Consider the following 24,615-nt stretch of genomic DNA (forward strand, 5'->3'; position numbering starts at 1 on the left):
CCCTCCTCACTCTGTTCTCCAGCCCGAGGATCGTTAGAAGCTGTGGGACTGGAGCCAGGGAAGCGTGTGACCCTGTTCTGTTCATGGCATTTAGGGTTTTGTCCGCTGCTGGGGGTCCAGGACTCTGGGAGGCCAGCTACCGTGCCAGGTGGACAAGGATCGCTGGCCAGGGCCGAGGCCGCCGCAGCCTCTGGAGGCCGTTCTGAGGCTCGTGCTTCGGGCGTCACCGTCCGCATGTTCCACGGGAGCTGTAGGCCGTGGGCTCTCTAGGGGTTCACGTCGTCAGAGAAGATACAGGGGCCTGGCTAAATCTGAATTTTGGATAAACAACAATTTTTCGGCCTAAGGATGTCCCATTTGACTTGATTTAGGACATGCTTGTACCAAAATTTGTTCACTGTTTATCTGGAGTGCAACTTTAACTGGGCATCCAGTCTTTTCATCTGCTAAATCTGGTGAGAAAGGACGGGGTTGGTCATTTGCTGTCACCCCACATGCATTCTACTTACTCCTCCACGTCAGCTGCAGGGAGCTGGTCCGGATGGTCCCTCAGCATCATGAGCTAAGAAGGGCTGGCTCAAATTTAAAGCCTCTCTGTTAAAATGAGGTTTGGGAGTGTATTTGTTTTCCATGGCCGCTGTGACAAATTACCACAAACCTCATGGCTTAAGACAACACAGATTTACTATTTTATGATTCTAGAGGTAGAATCTGAAAGTCCGTACTGAGGGATCTAGAGGAAAATCCATTTTCTGACCTTTCTAGCTGCTAAGAGACTGTCTGCCTTCCTTGGCTGGCAGCCTCCCTTCATCCTCGAGGCCAGCCGAGTGGCCTGGCCAGTCTCAGCCACACGGAACTACCCTGACTGTGGGGCCTCTGCCTCCCTCTTCCACATTTAAAGGACCCCTGCGATGACATTGGAGTCTCCCAGGCAATCCAGAATAATGTCCCTGTTTCAAAGTCTGCAGATGAGCCAGCTGAATTGCACCCCCATCCTAACTGCCCCCGCCGTGCCACGTAACCTCTTCATGGGTTCTGTGGGTGGGGACGTGGACAGCTTTGGGGGGCCGGTGCTCTCTGCCACGGCAGTTGCCAGCGCTGCTTCTCCTCCCTGCAGTTTGCTCACGGAGTCCCAGACCTGGTGCTGAGGGACATCGCCTGCAGCGAGGCCCTCCTGGAGCGCTTCCTGATCTTCCCGCAGCGCCGCGGGGTGCCAGCAGTGCGAGAGGCCTTGTGCCCCCTCTCCCAGGGGGCCCTGCAGTGGATGGAAGACACTCTGTACGCCAACGTGGACGTCTTCAAGCTCTTCCGTGTGGTAAGGCAGCATCCGGCTGCTCTCCCCGGAGGTACTTCCTGGAGGCAGCAGGGCCTGGGGGCGAAAGCCCTCGGGGCTCAGGGATCAGTGTGGGCCTGGTGTTCGAGACAGTCCCTGTTCAAGATAAGACAAGAGAGTCTCCGAAGGTCCAAGAGTCGGCTGATAGCATTTCCAGAGCAGGGGCCAGGCACCCAGGAGTCTTCATTAAATTCACCATCAGAGAGGGGCTGGCGGCGGGTCTGGGTCCACCCAGAAGTGGGGTAAGCCCTCATCAGTGTGGGAAGAAGGAGGAGGCCCGGTGTGACCCCCAGTCCACCTTCCCAGGTCGTGGGCTAGACGGTTAACCTTTCCCAGGGCTCACCTGCGAAACAAGGGTGATACTTTGTAGAGTGGTAGGAAAGACACGTTAAACACGCAGGCAGAGTATCTCCTGAGTTTCAATAAGTGAGTGCTTCGTACTCCCTTCTCTGGGTCTGCTCTTGACCCCAAAGGTTCCCGTTTCTGGATAGAAAATAGCAGAGAAAATGTCACAGAACATCTCCCCAAATCTGCAAAGCCTGACCCAGCTCAACACTGTGCTCACGCTGCATCCTGGACGGATGTCTTGGGACCTGACCACATCTCGTTTTTCACCAGAAGGGTGAGAGGGGAGGGAATTTCACAAAGGGGCTGCTGAGCTTGGGTTCTCACACTTCAGGGGGCGTGACCATCATCAGGGACGCTGGCGACAGGCGTGAGTTCCAAATCCCCGCTCCGAGGGCTGACTCGGGAGCCCTGGGCCCAGCCGGAGGCCTCCCTGGGGCTTAGGCGACTCTGACGGAGGTCACTGTAGGTCACGCCTGCAACACACTCAGGAGTTCCTGTTGTGGCACATGAGGACTCGGATTTGATCCCTGGCCTCACTCAGTGGGTTAAAGATCCAGTGTGGCTGTGAGCTGTGTGTGGTGTAGGTCAAAGATGCAGTTTGGATCCTGTGTTGCTGTGGCTGTGGTGTAGGCCAGCAGCTGCAGCTCCGATTCGACCCCTAGCCTGGGAATCTCCATATGCCAAGGGTGCAGCCCAGAAAACAAACAAACAAACAAACACTCAAAATTAGAATCCTTCAGAGAAGGTAACAGATGAATTCTCTAGCATTGAATCATGTTTTTTCTCTTGCCTGTGTTTGAGTTTCTGGAACTATGTTGCGGGGAGTGTCAGTCACTGAAGACCTGGAGGAGGAATTTATTTTGCCTTTTTAAGTTTGCACTCTCGGAGTTCCCATTGTGGTGCAGTGGTTACCGAATCCGACTAGGAACCATGAGGTTGTGGGTTCAATCCCTGGCCTTGCTCAGTGGGTTAAGGATCCTGCGTTGCTGTGAGCTGTGGTGTAGGTTGCAGACGCGGCTCGGATCCTGCGTTGCTGTGGCTCTGGCGTAGGCTGGTGGCTACGGCTCCAATAAGACCCCTAGCCTGGGAACCTCCATGTGCTTCGGGAAGCAGCCCTAGAAAAGGCAAAAAGACCAAAAAAAAAAAAAAGTTTGCTCTCTCAAGTCCCAGAAAACTTGCTCTCCGCTGGTCTTTAAAAGCACAGAGAAGATTTTTAAAAACGAAACAAAATAAGACCCCACCGTTTCTGGCAGAGTTTATACTTCATCCCTTTGGGTGTGACTTTTCCTTGGCATATGTTACTCCATAATCTCCCCAGCTCATCCAAGGGCTCGGACTCTGCACACCGCCAGCCCCGAGAACTGGGGCCCCAGAGAAGGTCTCTGCAAGGAGATTAAAAATCCACGCGTCTCAAAACTCTCTGTCCAAAGTTCCAAGAGGAACTTGATTTCAGACACACTTCTTGGATTGTTTTTAGAATCGCACAGATGAGTGAGTAGGTGATAAAGATCCTTATACGGGGGCAGCACAGCTGGAGACCAGGACCTGTGTTTGCAGAGCAGTGACAGGTTCCCTGAGTGCTGGGACAGTGACAGCGCAGTCTCTGGTCACTAGCGCAGTCTCTGGTCACCTGCACCTCGTTTTGAAGCACCTTGGCTACGGGTCTAGTAAGTGGACCTTCGGGGCATGGGGCCGGCCTCCAGCCTGGATACAGAAGGAGAACAAGGACCGGGGCAAAAGTTTTCATCAGGCTCTGGACCCATAACTCAGGCTGCTGGCTTCAGACTGTTACGTATCGGATAAGAAAAGCCAGAATGCCTTTCCTTCTGCTCTAACATGCAATTTTGTCTGAGGCACTGAAACCAGAGGAGACGTTTGGCTCGTCACCTTCCCCAACGTGAGACGGACGCTCTGTGCTTGCTCCCCAGCCATGTGCAGGTGTCTGTGACTCAGCCCTGAACTCTGCTGGGCACTGCACTGAGGCCAAGGGCCCCACCATGGCCTTCGTGTGCTTGCTGAACTCCCAGTTACCCTGCCTCGGACCACAGGCCATGTCACACTTGGCCCCTAGGGCAGCGGTTCCCCGCCTGGTTGCAGAGTCACCTGGGTGCTTTTAAAAACTGCAAGCCCTTCTCCTCATCCCGTGGATTCTGATTCAGTTGCCTTTGGCATTTTTTAAAGCTTCCCAGATCATTCTAATGTCCAGCCAGGTTGAGAATCTCTGCCCTATGACGTAGGAGCTTGATTTAGTCTCAGTTGCTGTAGACCAAGCATAATAGTACCTGGATGGTGCCCCTAAGGCTTCAAAGCACTTTCCTTTACTCTCCTAAGACCAGGGTGCTGTCCAGAGGCATTCGCCTCCTGCTGTTCTCTTAACAAAGCCCCAGACGCCGCCCCTGGCAGGAGACAGTGCTGCCCACCCCAGCATCTCCTGCCTGTTGGGCTGTCTCTGTAGGGGAGACTGACCCACACAGGACGCCCGGCGCCCCCAGCAAAGAGGAAAAACATCCCATGTGATGCTCTTGGAAAGTGCTTTTCCATCTGACAGATGGACTAAGGGGCTAAACTTTTTTAAAAAAATTACTAAGAAGGAAACCTAAAAAGAATGGCAGGCATCAAGCGGGGGGGGGGGGTGCTTTTACGGCTCCTATACCCACCCTCTGAGGGTTTTTAGAAAAACAGCCCTCAGGCAGGCACAGAAAGGCTCAGGGCAGACCCTCAGACCCTCTCAGAGGGGCACGGGCCAGCCGGACGGGGACACTCCGAGGCCGGGGAAGCTCTGAGGCAGGGGGCAGACGCCGCGGCACTTAGGTCCAGTGTGGGGTGGAGGGGGGGTGCGAGCGCTGCGCCTCCTGGTCTCCGGGGCTGGTCCTCGTGCTCGTGCTTCGTACCCCAGCGTCTAGGTGAAGACGGAGTGAATGCCAGCTTGGTGCTCCTTAACAAGAGAGAGGGGCCAGCTCAGGAAGCCTCTGCGACAGCACCTGGCCGGGTGGTGTCAGGACCTGGGCGTGTGGGTGGGCGTGTAACCTCCACTTCAGGACCGTGGAGCCAGGGGGCGGGGGTGCGGACTCGGCACCAACTGGGGCCAGCTGTGTTTTTCCTCGGCCCCTTGGAGATGGGAAGGGAGTGTTGTCATCCTCAAATAATCCGCATGCAGGACCCACGCCCGGCTCCCCCCAGGCTTCCCGCGCATGCTGCCCAGGGACCCAGGCGGGCTGGGGACGACAAACCAGCAGCCACCTGGCTGCACTGTCCCCAGGAGACTTAGTCCCGCTTGGTCTCAGCTGGGTTGAAACAGCTGGAAAGGGTTTGCCTCCACCGGGCCTTTTCGGGCCTGACGCCCCCAGCTTGAAATCCAGCAGCAGGGACCTGGGCCCAAGCTCGGGACGCCCGCACCCCCGACACGCTTCACACCCCGGACCGGCCATGCGCCAGTTTCGGGGCGGGCGGGGCCCTTCCCCCGGGCGCGCCGCCCCCTCCCCTGCGCTCCTTCCTGTTTTCCCTCCACTCGGGGCACCGCTTTGGAATCTTGCTGAGAAGCAAATCTGTCCCCTCGGCTGGCTGTGTTTATTTGTGGAAGTTCGGCAGGGGGACCGCGGCGGGGGCCAAAAGCTGCCACACTGCTGGGAAATGGGCGTCCCCTCCCTTCCCTCCTCCGCGGCCGGCGAGGGAGGAAACCCGGCCCGCGGTTTTCCCCTCCGCAGTCACTTCCAGCGCGACGACGTGATTCAGCCCTCTTTCCTCTCGCTCGACGGCTCCGCGGTCCCGGTTTTACTTTCCTGACTTCCTTTCCCCCCGGGCTTTGCGACTCCGGGGCAGCGGAACCCTGAGTTCCGCGGAAGAAAGGCGGGTCGTGGGGGTGCTCGCTGCGGGGGCCTTTCTGGGCCCTGCTCTGGTCTTGGCTCCGCTCCCTGAATTCCTGAATCATGGGGAATAAGGGCGGGTGGCCTGCCCGTGCCCAGGGCGAGCTGGCCGCGGTGTCTGCGCCCTGGGATCGGATCATGCCTTGCCGTTTGTTAAATTTCCATTGTGTGTTTCAGTTTGGGAGTGAGATTGCTGGGTCCACATTCTCTGGAAAAGCCCATGTCCCCAGGATTTTACAGTGAGGTCCCGGTCATGGCCTGACATCGTGATCTCCTCTCCCTTCCAATTTCTGAATCTCCGGCCTGTCACCTTTCTCCCATTTCTGTGTGGGCGTCTGGGGAGGGAGGAGGAGAAAGGAGTGGGACCCGGAGCCAGCAGCCTGGAGGGAGATGCAGCAGAGCTGTGAGTGAAAACAAAACCAAGTCAGAAAATAGGTTTCTCGGTTTGGGGAAAATGATTAAGCCACAGCCAGTGGAGCTGATTTACAGCGTTAGTTTTTGTTCTTCCTACATCTATAAAACTGTGTGTCTATAGGAATCTTTGGCAGACTGATTTTGATAAAGAAGAAATACCAAGGAAATAGAAGATAGGAACGTGGGTGTACCTTAGGCCCCCGGGTCTGGACTGCCCTTGCCCTGCCTTGGCTTCTTTTAGGCTCCAGGCATGAATAAGCCAGGGCTTATTGTGGTAACAGCTCAGATACTGTTTGATGAATTTTAAAAGAAGAGACTGGGAGTGCTTGCTGTGACTCAGCGGTAAAGAACCCGACTAGTATCCATGAGGATGCGGATTTGATGCCTGGCCCTGTTTACTGGGTTAAGGATCTGGCGTTGCTGTGAGCCGTGGTGTAGGCTGGCAGCTGTAGCTCTGATTCCGTCCCTAGCCTGGGAACTTCCATATGCCATAGGTGTGGCCCTAAAAGAAAAGAAAAGACTGAAAAGTCAAAATTCAAGTCCCTGCAAAGGCTGCTCTTGGGTCCTGGGTTCTGGCCGCTACTCAGCAGGTGTAGATTCAGCATCAGCGTGTTAGGCATCGGGTTTCTCTAAGGTAAACTGGTTTAAGGAAGGGTCTTGGCCTCTGACATTTCTTATCTCTCCAGTAGTTCTTATTCTCTTTATGGATTAGGACTGCCTTGGAGAACCTGACAACAGCTCTAAACCTCGTCCCCAGAGAAACTGTAAGCTCAAACTCACAGGGATGGGGGCTCTTGGAGCCTCTGAAGTCAGATCCCAAGTTAAGAGCTTTTGCATTAAAATTTCTCTCCTCCGTACCACTAATATATGTCCTTTCCTAAAGCGGCTCAATATAGCCGCAGATTCTCCTTCACTCTCCTTACCAAGTAATCAGCTTCCCCCTGATCATGGGACCCATCGCCAGAGGACTGAGGGTGTGCAGCCCCTGGTAGTGTCCACAGAGATCTCCTGGTGGTCAGGGAGCAGGTCCTGGCTCTGCACTGGCCCCTTCCTTCCTGGAGGATCTCAGCCTCCCCATCCGTAAAGTTGAGATAATCAGACATACGCCACGTCTCCTGTGGGATCCAGGGGTGAAATTCATATTAGAGAAGAGATGGAAAAGCACTGAAACAAAAAGCATCTTTGCTCTTACAAGAGCAAGAATGGGAGTTCCCATTGTGGCTCAGCAGTAATGAACCTGACTAGTATCCGTAAGGATTCAGGTTTGATCCCTGGTCTTGCTTAGTGGGTTAAGGATCCATCCGGCATTGCCTCAAACTGTGGTGCGGGTCACAGGTATGGCTTGAATCCAGTGTTGCTATGGTTGTGGTGTAGGCCAGCAGCTGCGGCTCTGATTTGACCCCTAGCCTGGGAACTTCCATATGCTGCAGGTGCGGCTCCAAAAAGATTAAAAAAAAAAAAAAAAAAAAGTGCACAAATGCAACTGCTTTTTGGAGGGCCCTGCAGTGCCCTGCTCACCGCTCCACTCCCAGAAGTGTCCTCCTCAGGCACACAGGTGGGAAATTCTCCTTCCTCAGACCCTCACTCTAGGAAGAAGGCCATCTCCTGGAGCGATCTTTTGACTGCCCCTAGATTCCAAACTCGGTTTCATCAACCACACGTACTGGGACTAAAGTCACTGTGGAGAGAAAAAGGCGGAGTTTCTGTTAAGCCAGAGAGAGTCTCATAACTTGTCTGTTCACATCCTCAGAGCCCACCCTCTCATCAGATGCTCCCGGCGCCCCTAGTCCTGGGAGACGGCGTGTCTCTGGGGCCTCTCCCAGTGGGGACACTTTGGCATTTCCCCCTGCTCTGAGTGATTTAGTCTGAATTCTCCCCTCCTGACGCATTTCCTGGTACTCAGGGTGTCCCCCCTGGTTGCCCCTCACCACTGAAGCCAGCTTCCTCTCTTTTCATCTGATGCTTCACAACTGTCAGGCTGCAACAAACATGCTTCAAATCTACATTCTTCCGGTTGCCTAGCAACAACTTCCCTCCCGGATAAATCTGGATTTCCTGTAGAGGCCCACAATTCAACACCGTGGGCCCCTCACTGCCTGTCCTCTGTTTCATCTGCTTTTCACCTCTGCCTGGGCGCTTTCAAGGCCACAGCTTATCCCTCCTGCCAGAACCTTCCCCTGGCCCCCAGAGGCCACATCACCCCTGTAAAGACCCTTGGAACCTAAGCCTCCCTACTTACCCTTGTGTTAGGTAGAGCTTCACTTAGAGATCAATATAATTTCCAGATGGCCTTGTTTGAATCAGAGAAAGTAAAAAAATTCAACTCATAAGTATTCTTTTTGTGTGCTGGCATCTGTTTGATTAGCCTACTGGATCCCAAGCATCAGAAAAACTGTGCAAACAAGACTTTTTTGTACCTGTGACGCTTTATTCAGCCTTAAGAAAAGAGGACAGATGTATATCTTGTCCCAAAGGACAGGCATACATCTTGTCTCTTGAGAACCCAAACAGAGACCTCGTGTAGCCAGAATCTTCTTGGCTGCTGGCTAGGACCTTGTATCCATCTTGTAAGTACTAGATCAAGGCCCGGGAACCCCTCAGGCCAACCACAGCTGATGGGAGATGATAGAGATTTCCATAGCCCTGTTTATATACCTAGTCTTCCTTAAACAACGTCTAATCAGGCCTCGAACTTGAGTTGGCCCTGCTGAGGCCATTCGTGACATAGAAGGGTTACTTGTTTGGAAAATTAAGATAATTTGTTTGGCATAGGAAGCAGTGGTGTGTGTGTGTGTGTGTGTGTGTGTGAAGAGAGAGAATGTGTGATACTTGCCATTTTGGTCTGTGACCTTTTTTCCAGAAATGTGTTCACATTTCCGTTCAAATAAATTTACAGTCCCTTCCGATTCTTTTGGCAAGAACAACCCATGTGAATTTGAATAGATGTGGGGGGAGCCCTGGGAAAGTTATTTATAATTTAGGGCAACATCAGTCAGATAATTGGGGACCAGATACATATGAACTGTGTCCTGTGCAGGGCAGGCACTGTACTGGGATGTAGGTGGCACCTAAAAATGAAGGTGTGGGTCTAGACCCTCACTATTTGCCATCCCCACTGGAAAAAGCGACGAGAGGCATTGCAGCTGTGGCACTAGGCACACAGCTGGAACTGAGTAAATATGTGAATAATGAATATTGTTCCGTTGTTAACAAGATCAAAAAAGAAAGTGTTACCCAGACGCAAAAACGCATCTCAAGCTGTTGTTCCTCCTGTTCCCTCTCCCCCAAATTTCTGGTCTTGTTCTTATCTGGCTGGCTGGCCAGTCTCTCTTGCCGTCACTCCTTGCATTCTTCCCTCCGCCTGGAATTCCTGGCCCTCCCTTCTACACACAAACACTGTCCTCCTCCTCGTGATCATCACCGCGTCTTCTTGGAAACAGCAGTTCAGGTGCTACCCTCCCCATCCCCAGGTGCCCCCCACCGATGGCTCCCTTCCCGTAAGTCATCCTCATACCTTGTAAAGACATCTTCATGGAACCTAAAACCTTAGTAGACTCTTCTCTTTTCCACTAGGTTGCATTTATTTTCTCGTCAATAATACAACACCTATTTTTTGAGCATCTACTGTGTCCCAGACCCAAAAGATATAAAAAGCAAAATAAAGCCTATTTCTATGCTTAAGGAATTTGCAGTGTAATAGAAGGAAATAAAAAAAATAGCAAACCAATATAGAGTGACAAGTAAATGCACTGAGGATTGTAGGAGCAGCTGGGAGGGAGAGGATGGGGTGGGATGGAGCCAGTTGGCTGTTTTATCTATTAGGCCCTAAAGTGACAGTCATGATATCTCAGGGCCAGAGGATTTGCAGAGGCCTATGAAAATGTTTGAGAACTGAAAATAAAAAAATATGGCTCTAGGAGTTCCTGTTGTAGCTCAGTGGTAATGAACCTGATTAGTATCCATGAGGACTCGTGTTCAACCCCTGGCCTCCTCAGTGGGTTAAGGGTCCTGCGTTACGTCAGCTGTGGTGTAGGTCACAGGCTGTGGCTGTGGTGGAGGCCGGCAGCTACAGCTCTGATTCAACCCCGAGCCTGGGAATTTCCATATGCCATGGGTGTGACCCTAAAAACACACACATAAAAATTACAGATCTGAAATATGCAGAAAGAGCTTCAGTATTACAATTGATAAACATTAAATGGAATGTTTAAGAAAGGTAGTATTATTCAACTTTATGGTTAAATTTAATATTCATGAATTTTAAATTAAAAAAAAAACAAACCTGGTTGTACTTCAAGTTTTCCCCCTTTACACACATTCTTAAGTATGTGCAATGATTGCTGAGAAATTGTACCAGATCATTAAATGAATTAGTCAAGGCCAAGTAACTTCGAAAGCAAAATTAAGAGCCTTAAAAAATGTGTGTGTATGTCAATAGATACATGCAGATGTAGAGACACAGTATGTGTCTTTTAATGTGTTGAATTTGCGGCAGAAGGGAGATTAAAAGCCAGAGTGTGCCTAGAGCCTGAGGAAATAACGGAGAGGGGATGAAAGGGGATGTCCACTTAGGCCAAACTCAGGCAGAGATCATCTCTTGCCCACAGTCAAGTGAGGAAAACAGACGACAGACTCACAAAGAAGAGAAAGTAGTTAAAGGTGAAAAAGCATTGGGAGGCGAAGACTGATGGATTGCTCTTTGGACGCAGCCGCTTATTTTCTGTGCCTCTGGGCTTCTGGTCCCTCTCAGATGCCTCCCATCACCTGGACCCTGCTTGTTGTTCTCCGCACAGCTTCTTTAGACTCCATTCCTTGCATCCAGCTTCCTCCCGGGAAAGACTTTCACCTGTCTCTTGGCTCCTCTCTGCAATCTAAGGGCTCGGACGGCCCCCACCCGCAGACCCAGGACCAGCTCATGCGCCTCCAGGCTGGGGATTTTGACGGTGGGTTGGAGATGGGGAAGAAGCCCTGATGGGGAGGGCAAGAGGCAGCACCACCAACTGAGGAAGGGTGTCCAGGAGCAGACCCTGGTTGAGGAAGATGATGTCATCCATGGAGGACAAGTTGGATTTGGGCAAAGGTCCACCAGAGAGCTGAGGGTTGGAAATGCAGATGTAGGCGTCATCTTCGAAGAGGCCACAGATGAAACGATAAAGGGCCTGCAGAGTGAGAGGGGTGAGGGCGCGGAGGTCCTCGGGAACCTGGGCCCTTGAGGGGAGGGCGGAGGCAGAGAGCTGGTGGGAGCAGCAGCGAGGAACAGAGGAACCCGGCACGAGGGGTGTCTTGGAGCGAAAGGACATGACCCAAAGTCAAGAGTGGAGAGGTCTGAAAAGACAAGAACGAAAGCGTCCATTAGACTTTAAAACAGGATTCTGAGTAGGATGATGAGGGTGGAAGACAGGGAACTGCTGGCAAGAAAACGAAGCCCAAAACGTGAACCATTCTTTCAATCTATGGCGGGCACACTGTCCTTCACACAGATGGTGGTGTCAGGAACGAGACTTGAAGGGTGGGGAAGACCTTACCAGGCGGAGAAGGGTGTGGGGAACCGTGTGCAGAGCCGGAAGGCCTGAGAAAGGGAGCAGCCCCCCTGGGAGGTGAAAGAAGTCTGGACGATGGAGGGGGAGCAGGAGGGAAGGCTCGAGAGGGGGCACGCACCAGCTCACCAGAGGCCATGTGTGTCCAGCACAGATACGGACCCGCTCTCCTGGACGTGGGAGGGAGCAAAGGCGGATCTGAGCAGGAGAAGCGACAGAATGGGATTGGCCTGTTAGGTAACGCAGGCGATCGTGTGGAAGGTGCATTGGAAGGAAGGAGACCAGGGCCCAGCAGGAAGGCCATTCGGGTAAAATGTCTGAGGGAGAAGCGAGGAGAGCCTGAGCAGAGGCCGTCTAGGGAGGAAGGAAAACGCGAGGAGAGCGTATGGCCGAGGTATTCATGCATTCATTCATTCAGCAGCTCATTTATTTATTTTAATCTTTAAAATTAGAGTTTAGTTACAGTGGTCTCAGATTTTACTGTACGTCACAGTGACCCGGTTTTACATATATATATATACATTCTTTTTCTCATGTTATCTTCTATTATATTCTGTCACAAGTGATTGGATATAGTTCCCTGTGCTGTACAGCAGGACCTCATTGCTTATCCATCTCCAATGTAATGGTTTGCATCTTCTAACCCCAGACTCCAGTCTGTCACACTCCCTCCCCGTCCCCTTGGCACCCACAAGTCTGTTCTCTATGTCCATGAGTCTGTTTCTGTTTTGTAGATAGGTTCATTTGTGCCATATTTTAGATTCCATATATAGGTGATATAATATGGTATTTGTCTTCCTCTATCTGATTTACTTCACTTAGTATGAGAATCTCTAGTTCTATCTATGTTGCTGCAAATGGTATTATTTCATTCTTTTTTTATGGCTAGGTAGTGTTCCATTGTGAATGTGTAGCGCGTCTTCTTAATCCATTCTGTTGATGGACATTTAGGTTGTTTCCATGTCTTGGCTGTTATGAATGGTGCTGCAGTGAACATAAGGGTACATGTATCTTTTTGAATTATAGTTCTGTCTGGACATATGCCCAGGAGTGGGATTGTTGGATCATATGGTAGTCCTATATTTAGTTTTCTGAGGAACCTCCATACTGTTTTCCATAGTGGTTACACCAACTTACATTCCCACCAACATTTGTTATTTGTAGACTTGTTAACGATGGCCATTCTGACCCATGAGAGGTGGTACCTCCTTGTAGCCTTGATTTGTATTTCTCTAACAATTAGTGAAGTTGAGCATCTTCTCATTTGCCTATTGGCCATCCCTATGTCTTCTTTGGAGAAATATCTACTTAGGTCTTCTGCCCATTTTTCAACAGGGTTGTTTGTTTTTGTTGTTGTTGTTGAGTTGCATGAGTTTTTTGTATATTTTGGAGATTAGGTCCTTTCAGCTGCATTGTTTGCAAAGATTTTCTCCCATTCTGTGGGCTCTCTTTTCATTTTTGTTTTTTTCTGGTTTCTTTTGCCACATAAATGCTTTTGAGTTTAATTAGTTCCCATTGGTTTACTTTTGTTTTTATTGTCATTATTCCAGGAGGTGGATTAAACAAGATGTTGCTGTGATTTAGTCAAAGAGTATTCTGCCCATGTTTTTCTCTAGGAGTTTTTATAGCATCTTTGATCCGTTTTGAGTTTATTTTTTGTATGGTATTAGAAAATGTTCCAATTTCATTCTTTTAGATGTAGCTGTTCACGTTTCCCAGCACCGCTTATTGAAGAGACTGTCTTTTCTCCACTGTATGTTCTTGCCTCCTTTGTCATAATTAGTTGACTACAGGTGCTTGGGTTTAATTCTGGGCTTTCTACCCTGTTCCATTGATCTATATTTCTGTTTTTGTGCCAGTACCTTAATGTTTTGAGGACTGTAGCTTTGGAGTATCGTCTGAAGTCAGGGAACCTGATTCCTCCAGTTCTGTTTTTCTTTTTCAGTATTGCTTTCGCTATCATGTCTTTCATTTTTCCATACAAATTTTAAAATATTTTGTTCTAGTTCTGTGAACAATATCTTGTTAACTTGATAATGATTGCACTGAATCTGTAGATTGCCTTGGGTTGTATAGTCCTTTTGACACTATTGATTCTTATAATCCAAAAGCGTGGTATATCTTTCCATCTGTTTGTGTTGTCTTTGATTTCTTTCATCAGCATCTTCTAGTTTTCAGAGTACAGGCCTTTTGTCTCTTTAGGTAGGTTTATTCCTAGGTATTTTATTTTATTTTATTTTATTTTTTGACATGATGGTAAATGCAATTGTTTCTCTAACTTCTCTTTCTGATTTTTCATTGTTAGTATATAGAAATGCAGTAGGTTTCTGCTATTAATTTTGTATCCTGCAACTTTACCAAATTCATTGATGAGCTCTAACAGTTTTATAGTAGTGTCTTTAGGATTCTCTAGGTATATTATCATGTCATTTGCAGACAATGATAGTTTTACTTCTTCTTTTCCAATTTGGAGTCCTTCTATTTCTTTTTCTTCTCTGATTACCATGACTCTGACTTCCAAAACCATGTTGAATAACAGTGGTAAAAGTGGACATCCTTTTCTCAATCTTGATCTTAACAGAAATACTTTCAGTTTTTCACTATTGAGAATGATGCTAGCTGTGGGTTGGTTATATATGGTGTTTATTATGTTGAGATGGGTTCCCACTATGCCAACTTTCTGGAGCGTTTTGATCAGAAATGGGTGTTAAATTTTGTCAAAAGCTTCTTCTGCATCTATTGAAGTAATCGTATGGTTTTTATTCTTCAATTTGTTGATATGGTACATCACACTGATTGATTTGCAGAAATTGAAGAATCCTTGCATCCCTGGGATAAATCCCACTTGACCATGGTATATGATCCTTTTACTGTATAGTTAGATTTGGTTTGCTAATATTCTGTTGAGGATTTTTGCATCTATGTTCATCAGTGATGTTGGCCTGTGATTTTCTTTTTTTGTGGTGTCTTTCTCTGGTTTTGGTATCAGGGTGATGATGGCCTCATAGAATGAGCTTGGGAGTGTTCCTTCCTCTGCAGTTTTTTGGAAGAGTTTTGGAAGGATAGGTGTTAGCTCTTCTCTGAATGTTCGATAGAATTTGCCTGTGATGCCATCAGGTCCTGGGCTTTTGTTTTTTGGAAGTTTTTAATCATTTATTTTTGCATACCAAAAAAGCCTCTCCTTTTAAAAAAACTTTTTATTGTAGAAATAACTATAAAAGTGGAGAGAATAATATAATAATAATCTGTAATAATAATATAATGAAACCCCCGTGTACCCCATGTACCCATCACCCAGCTTCTACTATTATCAACATTTGGCTCTCCCTATTTTGTCTGTTTCTTATTTTCCCTGAAGCCTTTTAAAACAACACAGACAAGTTACGTTTCACCCTTACATACTTCCCTGTGTATCTCTAACAGATAAAAACTTACTTGTGTGGGTGGGGTTTTTGGTTGGTTTGTTTGTTTTTGGCCGCACTCACAGAATATGCAAATTCCTGGGCGGGGGACTGAAACCTGCCCCACAGCAATGACCCAAGCCACCACAGTGACAATACTGGATTTTTAACTGGGTAACAAGAGAACTCCAAAACCTGCTTGTTTTAACAAAACCACAATGTTATTATAACATCCAACAAAATTAGCGTTAACTCTTTAATATTACTTAATACCCGGCTATGTTCACTTTCCCTCTGATTGTTACAGCTGGTTTGTTTACAGCAGGTATGGATCAAAAGGTCCATAATGGCATTTTACTGAGGTATCTCTTAGATCCCCTCTCATCTGCGATAGATCTTACTGGGTAGAGTTAGGAGGGAGAATCGACAGGACTGAGCGTTAACTTGCCGTTGACACACGTTTACCTGTTGGCTTCCTACCTCTCTTCTTAGCCCCCCTCCTCCCAGGGGAAAACAGGAATTAAAGCGCTTTACCCAGCATACAGTGAAGCTATTTTCAAAAAGGAGATGGAAAAGTAGTCATGGCAAGACCAAAGCCTAGGCTCAGTGTCAAGGTTAAGGAGAGGAGACACTGCTCAGTGGCACAATTTCCACAGTGGCTTTGCTGCTCCTTCCACTGGAAAATTCGTTCTCTTTTGGAATTCTCATGCATAACAAACTCTTTCATTTTACAGTTAGAAAGTGACCCTGAAATGCCATTGCTCCGCAAGAGCACATACATTTTTTTTCACTTCAGGGGCAGAGTGAATATGAGGGCCCCTGTACCTACCCTACCCAGAAGAGAGGGAGGCAGGATCACGGCTGGAAATAGGAGGCGGGGCTGCTCAAAGCCTAACTCCACTGCTTCTCTGCTCTGCCCCAGTGGATCGGGCCACCCACCATTTAGGGGAGCCATGCTGGCAAATAATAAAGCAAGGCCTGTGGCTTGTGGACCACACTTATGAATCGGAATTACATGTCGAGCTTGTGAAAATGCAGATCCTGGAGTTCCCTGGTGGCCTTCGGGTTAAGGATTCAGCATTATCACTGATGTGGCTCTGGTCACAACTGGGGTGTGAGTTCCATCCTGCCCGGGAACTTCTACAGGCTACAGGTGCCACCATAAAAACAAACAAAAATTCAGATCCCCTCCAGACCTACTCAGGATGCACGCTTGAGTTTGAAAATTGCCATCTTAAAAGTTAGAATTCAGTCCTAACAGCCAGAAAATTGGTGATTCAATTACTTCTGAAACTATAAAGAATGAAGTCATTCATTCATCACTTGAACTTGATTTCTGGAAAACAAGGCGATCATATGAAGCTCTGGGATGTGGTTCTTGCAAACTTGTGACCATCCACGTTTTCCACCATGATGGAAAAGGCACCCACAGCTCTGTGTTGCCACATGGCCTGGGGGTCACTAGAATACCAGCACCAGCTAGAGTCTGCAAAGAACTTCTATCTCCTTCAGGCTGCCGGCAGCATCTTTAAAAGGAGAGGTGCTGGAGTTGGGCACATCTTCCCTAAGAGAGTGTTACTGCACAGAGGAAGGGACACAACCTGCCTAGAGAGGCCATAAAGGGACAACAATGACAAGGAAGCCTGAGTGTCCACCAAGCCTGAGTGAACAGATGGGCATCTGCACGTGGCCTTCGTTTCCACCCCAGCAGCTGTGCTCTGTTTTCCTTCCTCCAGGAGTCTTGTTTGGTGTCTCTAAACCAGCAATCAGAATCACTTTGGTGTATTTAATGTCACCATGAAACTCCTTATGATTGACTAGCTCAGCGGGGTGCCTTGGAGTAAGACCCTTTGATATTCTCAATTAGACAAAAGAAGTTTGTTTCCGAATGTAATCCTGCAGAAGAGGGCCTCTGATCAAAAGGGAGGGAGGAAATGTTTCTCACGCACACATGAGCTCGGATGGCACCTAGGCGTGTATGTGGAACCACATACGTACGTATGTATATATTTAAATTTTTTTTCCCTATCGATTACAGCTTCCCAGACTCGTAGACGGCGGTTCTCAGGGTGTCGATCTGAGGTCCTGGGGAAGAATATTATCTGATATGTCACCAAGAATTCAAGAAGTAAGTGGTTGGATGAAAGAAACATAATTTCATTTTAGCTGTCCACCGTTTTATCACACTTATTATGTCAGATAATTTAATTGTACCTCAGACCTGTTCAAGGAGAAATACATTTGATCCTTCCATCTAGTAATCTCATAACATCTGTTCATATCCTAAATGAACCGTGTCCCTGGATAGGAGGAAGAAAGAAAGGAAGCATTCGTCTAATTTCACCCTGGAAAGAAAGGCCATCTCACGTGGTACAGCAGATTATCAGAGGACTGACAGTGGACTCTAAATCTGTCCAGTATTGATGTGATCCAATATTCTATTATGTTCTGAAAATTCGCATAAACCTGTAGCATTAATAGTAATAGCCATACAGTTTTAGAGTGCCTGCAGGCACTAAGTGTCTTACATAGATGGATTCATTTCATCACAAAGAGAGTGGCCTTTTCGTGTTATTTTGTAAAAAATGTGCACACTTTAATCAGTGCCTCGTTGCACAAGCCTTGCCCACATAGAACACGATACTGCACTCAGTAGACGAGAAGTGCGAGGGTCATCATGACGAAGAGACAGATACTGTCACTGCCTCGTGAAACGCACATTCCAGCAGGGAAGAGATATGAAATAAACAATGACCTTGGCGTGTAATGAGTATTGTGAAAGAGAAGCAAAAGGGGAAGCCTGATTCTTCCCAAGCTTTTTTCCCTCCAGTGTTCTCAGCTGACCTGAACTTTGCCAGCCTAGAACATTGCACGGTTGGAATCTGTCCTCATCAAACTGAGCTCGGCTCGGCCGGGCAGCGCAGGGCAAATTAGAGAAGGGCCCGTTGTACTGATGGCCCCCTGCTGCAGTGGGAGTCTCTGTTTAACATTCTTTTCTTCGTAAGCATTTAAAAAATTCATATCCATGTAATGAAGTTGATGGAGAATTTTTTTTAACTCCCCAAAGCGTATCACACTCTTAACTCCATGTGGGAGTTCCAGAAGTTTCCTTGCCTGTCTCGAGAGCGAGGCTGGCATCCATGAATGGGGTGGGAACAGATGGCCCAGTTTATATTACTGACACTAGACCGTTTGACCCTGGAACAGCCCCTTCCTCTCTGACCACTTTGATTAAATGAGCAACATAAAGACAGTAATAACCCCTTCCGAGACTGTCCTAAGACTGACTGTGGCTGAAGCAATTTGAGGTTTCATCTCTAATATGGAAACCTAGACTGTGACTACAGGCCTGACTCACTACACGGATTCTTCTCCGTGGTACTCAGCAGTTTCAGAGGGCAGGTGTTGGCATGTGGACGGAGAGGAGATGCCAGGTACACATCGCATAGTGCCGCAGGGGGACTGCTTTCAGTCTCACTTGACTGAAGCCTAATGGTTTTCTAAATTCCCAGGAGCCTTTGAAAATAAGTAACCAAGTGTATTTTGGGAATAAAAGCAGCATGCTTTTTATTTTGTATTTTCCTTTAAAGTAGAATAAATGGCATCACGCGAACGAGGCCCTGGCAACTCTGGCATCCCTCGGCTCCATTCTCAGCGTGATCCGTCTGCCTCTGAGACTGAGGCCAGGGGGCACCACGAGGGTCCTTATGGAGAGAAGACCACCGGCTTCTTCTTAGCATGGTGCAGAATTTAAACAGAGTTTTTCCAAGAATGGAGGCTTTATCTGTTCGATATTTGCTTGGATCTTAAAACACATACATCCATATACGGAGTAAAAGAAACCACACACCACACATTTCGGGGAAATGGAAAAATTCACATTTGGTAAAACCAAACTAATAAGAAGATAATTTTCCAAATTTAAGAAGCTAAATTCTAAACCACTTGGCCAAAGAAATTTGCTCTGACTTTGCCTTTCTAGGGCAGAGCTACTCCCCCATTTTATTCCCCAGTTTTCCTCGGTGGCCCTGTCTTGGGGTGGGGGCCGGAGGGAAGGTATCAGAACCTAAGAACTGACTTACAGAGAAGTAATCTTTATATTTTCCCAAGGACACATTCCCAAGGAATTCATTACTGAATGGATTGAAAAAGAGAAGTAATGCCGAAATGCTTTGGAGGGTAACTCTTATTTTCTTTAAGGCTCATCCTAGTTTCCTCCTAGGCTGTGTGGATGGCAGTAGGTTTTATTTCACAGCTGGGTGAAGGATTGCTGAGAATACATGTTGTCTTTGCAATGCGGAAATCAAGCACAGATGCAGAGGTCTCCCCAGACGTTGGATCTTCGGCTTCACAGTGGGTCGTGACTCTGCCTTGGAATAACCCAAAGCTTTGCATTGCCCTAGTTTATCCACCGGCCGAGCGTTCAAGACTTGCTGTGGGTGACCAGGCCGCTCGTGCAGGCTGGCGGTCCAGAGACCTTTACCCAGCTGATGGACAGCCTGTCTGGCCTGCTGTGTGGCTACCCAGAGGGAGGAGGCTCTCGGGTGTTCTCCTTCAACTGGTACGAAGACAACAACTATAAGGCCTTCCTGGGGATTGACTCCACAAGGAAAGACCCAGTCTATTCTTACGACAAAAGAACAAGTAAGTTTCCTAAGTCCTGCGTCTAAATTGGCTTCCGATGTTGGTGAAGCTGATGGGTTAACACTTCCCGGTGGAATTAATCCTGGGGTTGACTTGGGTCTTGATGAGGGGCCTGGGGCACAGAGCCTTCTCCCTCCAGAAGGTCCCTTTCCCTATGGAAGAAGGGGACAGGGCTCACAAAGAATTCTGGAAGTGAGCCACGGAAAAAACCGAGACCCACTTGGAAAGGGAACAAAGGGGACATTTCCCACTGCTCTGATTGAACCAGGGTCAAGTTCCAGGAGAAGAGGAAGGTAAATGAGGAGGCCAAGAGAACTGGGGTCAGAAGGGCCCTGCCAAGTCAGCACGGCTGAGGGAGCTTGCGACACACACAGCGCACTGAAAATCTGTGTGCGTGGTACCGAGTTACGTTCCAAATGGCAAGTTTCTGGCAAGTCAGCTTTCCCACCTTTCACTACTATGTTTGGCTCCTGTTGGGTCAAGGAGCGTGGGGGGTGGACAAAATGCAACTGGGGACCTTCTAGTTAAAAATTGAAAAAAAAAAAAAAAAAAAAGGGCAGCAAGGCACCCACCAAAAGCAGTTGGCCCCTAAGATAGCCACACACAACAAAGAAGTTAAGCAGCTAATTGAAAGGAAATTATTGAAACTAAAGCCGAGATTCCAAGGGGGGGGCTTGTTTGGCCTCTCGGTCCCTTTCATCTGAGAATGGCCTCTGCTCCTTTCAGTGACGGCAGGCAGGCTTCTCAACCTTCTTCCAGAGCAGAAAAACCGCAGGGCCAGCCCCATCCTTTGTTTCTCTGCTGAGGCCTTTATTGAGATGCACTGTGGCATTTCGTTACTTACTAATGATGAGCTCGTTATTGGCAGGGTGCAGCCTATTAATTTAGGGTATTTGTCAACCCCCGCAGCACGCAGCTGAACGAGACATGGGATTGGAACACACTACTGACTCTGCTTAGCTCGGAGAAACGGGGACTTTCTATAAAATCTGTCCCCTCTCTCTTGACAGCGACCTTTTGTAATGCGTTGATCCAGCGCCTGGAGTCAAACCCTCTCACCAAAATAGCCTGGAGGGCAGCAAAGCCTTTGCTGATGGGAAAAATCCTCTTTACGCCAGATTCCCCCGCAACGCGCAGGATCCTAAAGAACGTAAGGTCCCAGCTGGGCTGCTCCCTTCCGGCGCTGGCTGCCGGGTGGAAGGAGAGGGCGCGTGTGTGCGTGTGTTTCCGTGCCCTCCTGGTGCTGAGCCTCGTGTTTGGGTGCGGCTCAGTGGACTCTTGTTCCTCCCCCATCCGCAGCCATCACTGGAATGCTCTGCCCCAGTGCCCCGCCGCCCTCCCGTCTCCGCACAGCCCACAGCGAGGTTTTCTCTCCGCTGCCTGAGCTGTACCCCCAAGGGAAGGGTCACAGTTCTCTGAGTCCCGGCTGCCCGGAACAGACAGAGGCGGGGAGGAAGGGAGGAGAACATTTGCTTACGGGGAGTCCAAATCCAGCTTGAATGAGGTGCTGAGACCACAGCATCGTCCATAGCAGGAGTACCTCTGAGAGGCTAAGACGTGAGATTCTGTCAGTGTGGGAGGCTGGGAAATAGCTGCTTGTGCTGGGAACTAGCAGTCGACTGAGCAAATAAAGACACGTGCTTGAAAAGCCTTTCCTAAACGTGGAGCGTTTGTGGCAGGAGCAGGAAAGCCAACACCTAAGATCCTCTCTCATTGTGTTCCTCTCTGGTCATTGGCTGTCTCCGTCTCTGTCTGGTTTTAGGCCAATTCGACCTTTGAAGAGCTGGAGCGGGTCAGGACATTGGTCAGAGCCTGGGAAGAAGTAGGGCCCCAGATCTGGTACTTCTTTGACAAAAGCACGCCGATGGCCATGATCAGAGTATGCCTGGCACTGTGGGGGCAGGGGGAGGGAGGGAGGGGGCAGAAGGGACCGGAACATTCTGTGGGTTTCCTTTCCCTAGTAGAGGGTTAATGGCCCCTGGAGTTAGATCAAAACATAGCAGGCACCAGTTCAGGAAGCAGCCCTCAAGTGGAGTCACTGCTCTGGGGTGGGGCGTATGTTTCTGAAATTCTGGGGAAATGTAAAAACCGCCTGAAGACCAGTGACCTTTGAGGTTTCTTACTGTTCGGAAGTCCCCCAAGGGCCTCGGATTCAAAGGGGCTTCTTCCCAAGAAAGCCATCTTGGGAAGATGGTTGAGTGTGTCCCCCCGGTCTCATTTTCCTTTGCAAAACCAGATGAGTGTCCTACATGGCGGGACAATTAAAAGGGAACCCAAAAGATCCTTAAGAGAAAGAAAGCATCCTATGATAGCGTCTCCTGTCTCTCTCCCTGACGCCCACGTAAACATCTTCCCTCTGTTAAAGGGAACTGCATGCTGGGGAGAAATGGGATAGGCCTCATGATGATGGAAGCAAACCCACTAGACAGAGTCTGTCCTGTTCATTAAAGATTGGAAATGGCCTAAAAATTGACTAAAGATCCCGTGGCATTCTAAATGCTGTGAACTGTATTCTTCTTTCCAAGGACTCCCTGGAGAACCCGACGGTAAAAGCCGCTTTCAACAGGCAATTTGGCGAGGGCGGTGTTACTGCTGAAGCCATTCTGAGCTTCCTCTACAGGGGCCCTCGAGAGGGCCGGGCCGACGACGTGGCCAGCTTCGACTGGAGGGATGTATTTAACGTCACCGATCGCACCCTGCGCCTGGCTAATCAGTACCTGGAGGTAAGGGCCGCAGGTACCTGGAGGGCCACGCTGCCCCCCGCCCCAGGCCAGCCCTGTAGGTGGAGCCAGAGACCCCTTAGCAAGTCAGGTGGTCTTGGGCTTCAGCTCTCATTTCCCCACTGAAGAGAGAAGAATCCCAACAGCCCCCAGACAGAGCGGGGTCCTATTCACACAAACAGCTTGTCCACAATGGAAAGAGGTCCCTCGTCCCCTCTCCTGCCTCCTCCCTGGCTGCTCCTCCTCCCTGTAGCCCACAAAGTGTCCATGCTGTCCTCAGGTGTCTCCTGCCTGCCGTCACCTGCAGTGTCCACCAGAGCTCAAGTTCCGGGGTCCCCCTGCCTGCTGGACGCTCCACCCCAGGGTCTGCAGGCTCATCAGACTCAGCGGGTCCCAAACCAAATCTGTGTTCTCCCTCCCCATAAAACCTATCCTGGTCCTCTGTGTTCTTCCAGATTCTCAAGCTAGGGGTTTCAGGGTCACCCTTGAGTCGCCTTCCACACAGCAGCTCTCACTTAGTATGGAAGTTTGTGCCAAGCGCTCTGCTAGGTGCCTCTACATACCCCAGTCCCTTTGATCATCCAGCAGCTCCGTCAAGTGTGCACTGTCGTTCCCACTTGACGGATGCGGAAGCTGAGCCTTAAAGAGCCTAAATAAGATCCTGACCCCAGCCGTTAGTGGCGCAGACAGGATGCAGAGCCGGTGTGCCTGAGCTCAGAGCCTGCCGTCCTGGCTCCTCCACTGCCCCTGTCGCATCTACTCACTGAGCTTTGTCTCCTCATCTTTTAAGTATTTCTCAACTCCTCCTCTTGCCTTCCAGGCTCTCTGAACCCCAGAGGCCTTGTTAGCTCCCCACCAGCCTGTTCTAACCGCCCCTCCCTGGACGCCAGGTCCAGTCCGCACTGCTTATGCCAACACCAGAGTTACACTGCCGACGTCACTCTCACGCTTACAGCCTTAACGACGCCTCCTCGGGGTCCACAAGGCCCTTCCAGTCCTGCTCCAGCCCCTTCCCAGCCTCTGCCCTGCACACAGCTCCGGCTCTGTTCCATTGGCCTTTCCACCACCCTCAGGCCCACCCTGGCTTCTCATGGTTTCATCCTTTGCAAACGGCTGCTTCTTTGCCTATTTATTATAGCCTTTCTGCTTAAACAACCAAAAAAGAATTTATTGGTTGACATAACCTGGAAGTTCAAGGGACCAAGGATACCGTGTCCCTCCAACTAACCTTTCCGCTTGCAGTGGCCTGGCCTTGAACTTGGCCAGGCCCTCTCCGTGTCGTAGTGTGTCAGCTGCTCACAGCCTTCAGTGATCCTGTTGACACCAAAACACCACAGAAAGAGGGCATGGCTTTCCCGTAGCACAAAAACAATATTCCTAGCGGTCTCCCACTGGCCTGGCCTCCACCTGCCCCCAGTCCCTCGGGGACTGTGCACCACCACCCGGTAAGGAAAGCGGATTCGCTTCATCTGAATCTCGTGGGCTGAGCAGGATTATTGCCAAGGGAGGAGGCTTTTCCCCAAAAAAAGACACGCACGGCGGAGACGTCTGAAAGGCCGTCTCCTTCCCCATCTGTTCGGTGTCTTTTCATTTATTCTTTGAGACTCAGCTCTCAAATGTCACTTCTGGAGTTCCCACTGTGGTTCGGAAGTAACAAACCCAACTAGTATTCATGCGGACGGGAGTGTGATCCCTGGCCCCCATCATCAGGTTAAGGATCCGGTGTTGCCATGAGCCGTGTTGTAGGTCACAGACACGGTTGGGATCTCGTGTGGCTATGGCTGTGGCTGTGGTGTCGTCCGACAGCTACAGTTCTGATTCAACCCCTAGCCTGGGAACTTGCATATGCTGCAGGTGCGGTCCTAAAGAGACAAAAAAACAAAACCAAAACCAAATGCCACTTCTGCTTCAACGTGGGTTTAGTCATTCACTCCTCTGTGCTTCCCCAGCCCTCTCGTCACATCTCCTTGGACTCCGTTGCAGTTAGAGTCAAGTTAGCTGTTCCGTGTCCATCTCTGGCTGACCAGCAGGCTGCAGCTCGGAGTCAGGGAGCTCATCCTAGGGATCCTCAAATTCTCAACCTCAGACTCCCAGGGACCATCTTCGTCTGCGGGCTTATCACACCTGCCGGTGGGCGTCACATCATATAAGTGCATCAGCAGGTGGAAGGTGCTGTGGCCAATAGGGGCAGGGAGGAAGCCAGTGGCCCCCAGGAGCAGGCCCCCACCCCGCCTCCTTGGCCCTGAGGATAACTAACTACTGAGAAGAAGCCTGGCTCCGTCAATCACGCAGTGCTCTGGAAGACTCCCTGCTGTCCTTCGTGCTGCCAGAACTTCCCCGTGCGTGAAGCTCCCT

General features: G+C 49.5%; 1 protein-coding gene across 1 annotated transcript in view; it reads left to right on the forward strand.

Annotated features, from left to right (window-relative positions):
• Positions 1–24,615, forward strand: part of ABCA4 (ATP binding cassette subfamily A member 4) — a 130,325-nt gene that overhangs the window by 21,155 nt on the left and 84,555 nt on the right. Inside the window, 6 exon segments of the mRNA XM_021090184.1 lie at positions 1,118–1,315; positions 16,935–17,024; positions 19,300–19,540; positions 20,551–20,690; positions 21,303–21,419; positions 22,066–22,263. Of these exon segments, the coding sequence (XP_020945843.1) occupies positions 1,118–1,315; positions 16,935–17,024; positions 19,300–19,540; positions 20,551–20,690; positions 21,303–21,419; positions 22,066–22,263 (984 nt within the window).

The sequence above is a fragment of the Sus scrofa genome, chromosome 4, assembly GCF_000003025.6.
Source record: "Sus scrofa isolate TJ Tabasco breed Duroc chromosome 4, Sscrofa11.1, whole genome shotgun sequence".
Taxonomy (NCBI): domain Eukaryota; kingdom Metazoa; phylum Chordata; class Mammalia; order Artiodactyla; family Suidae; genus Sus; species Sus scrofa.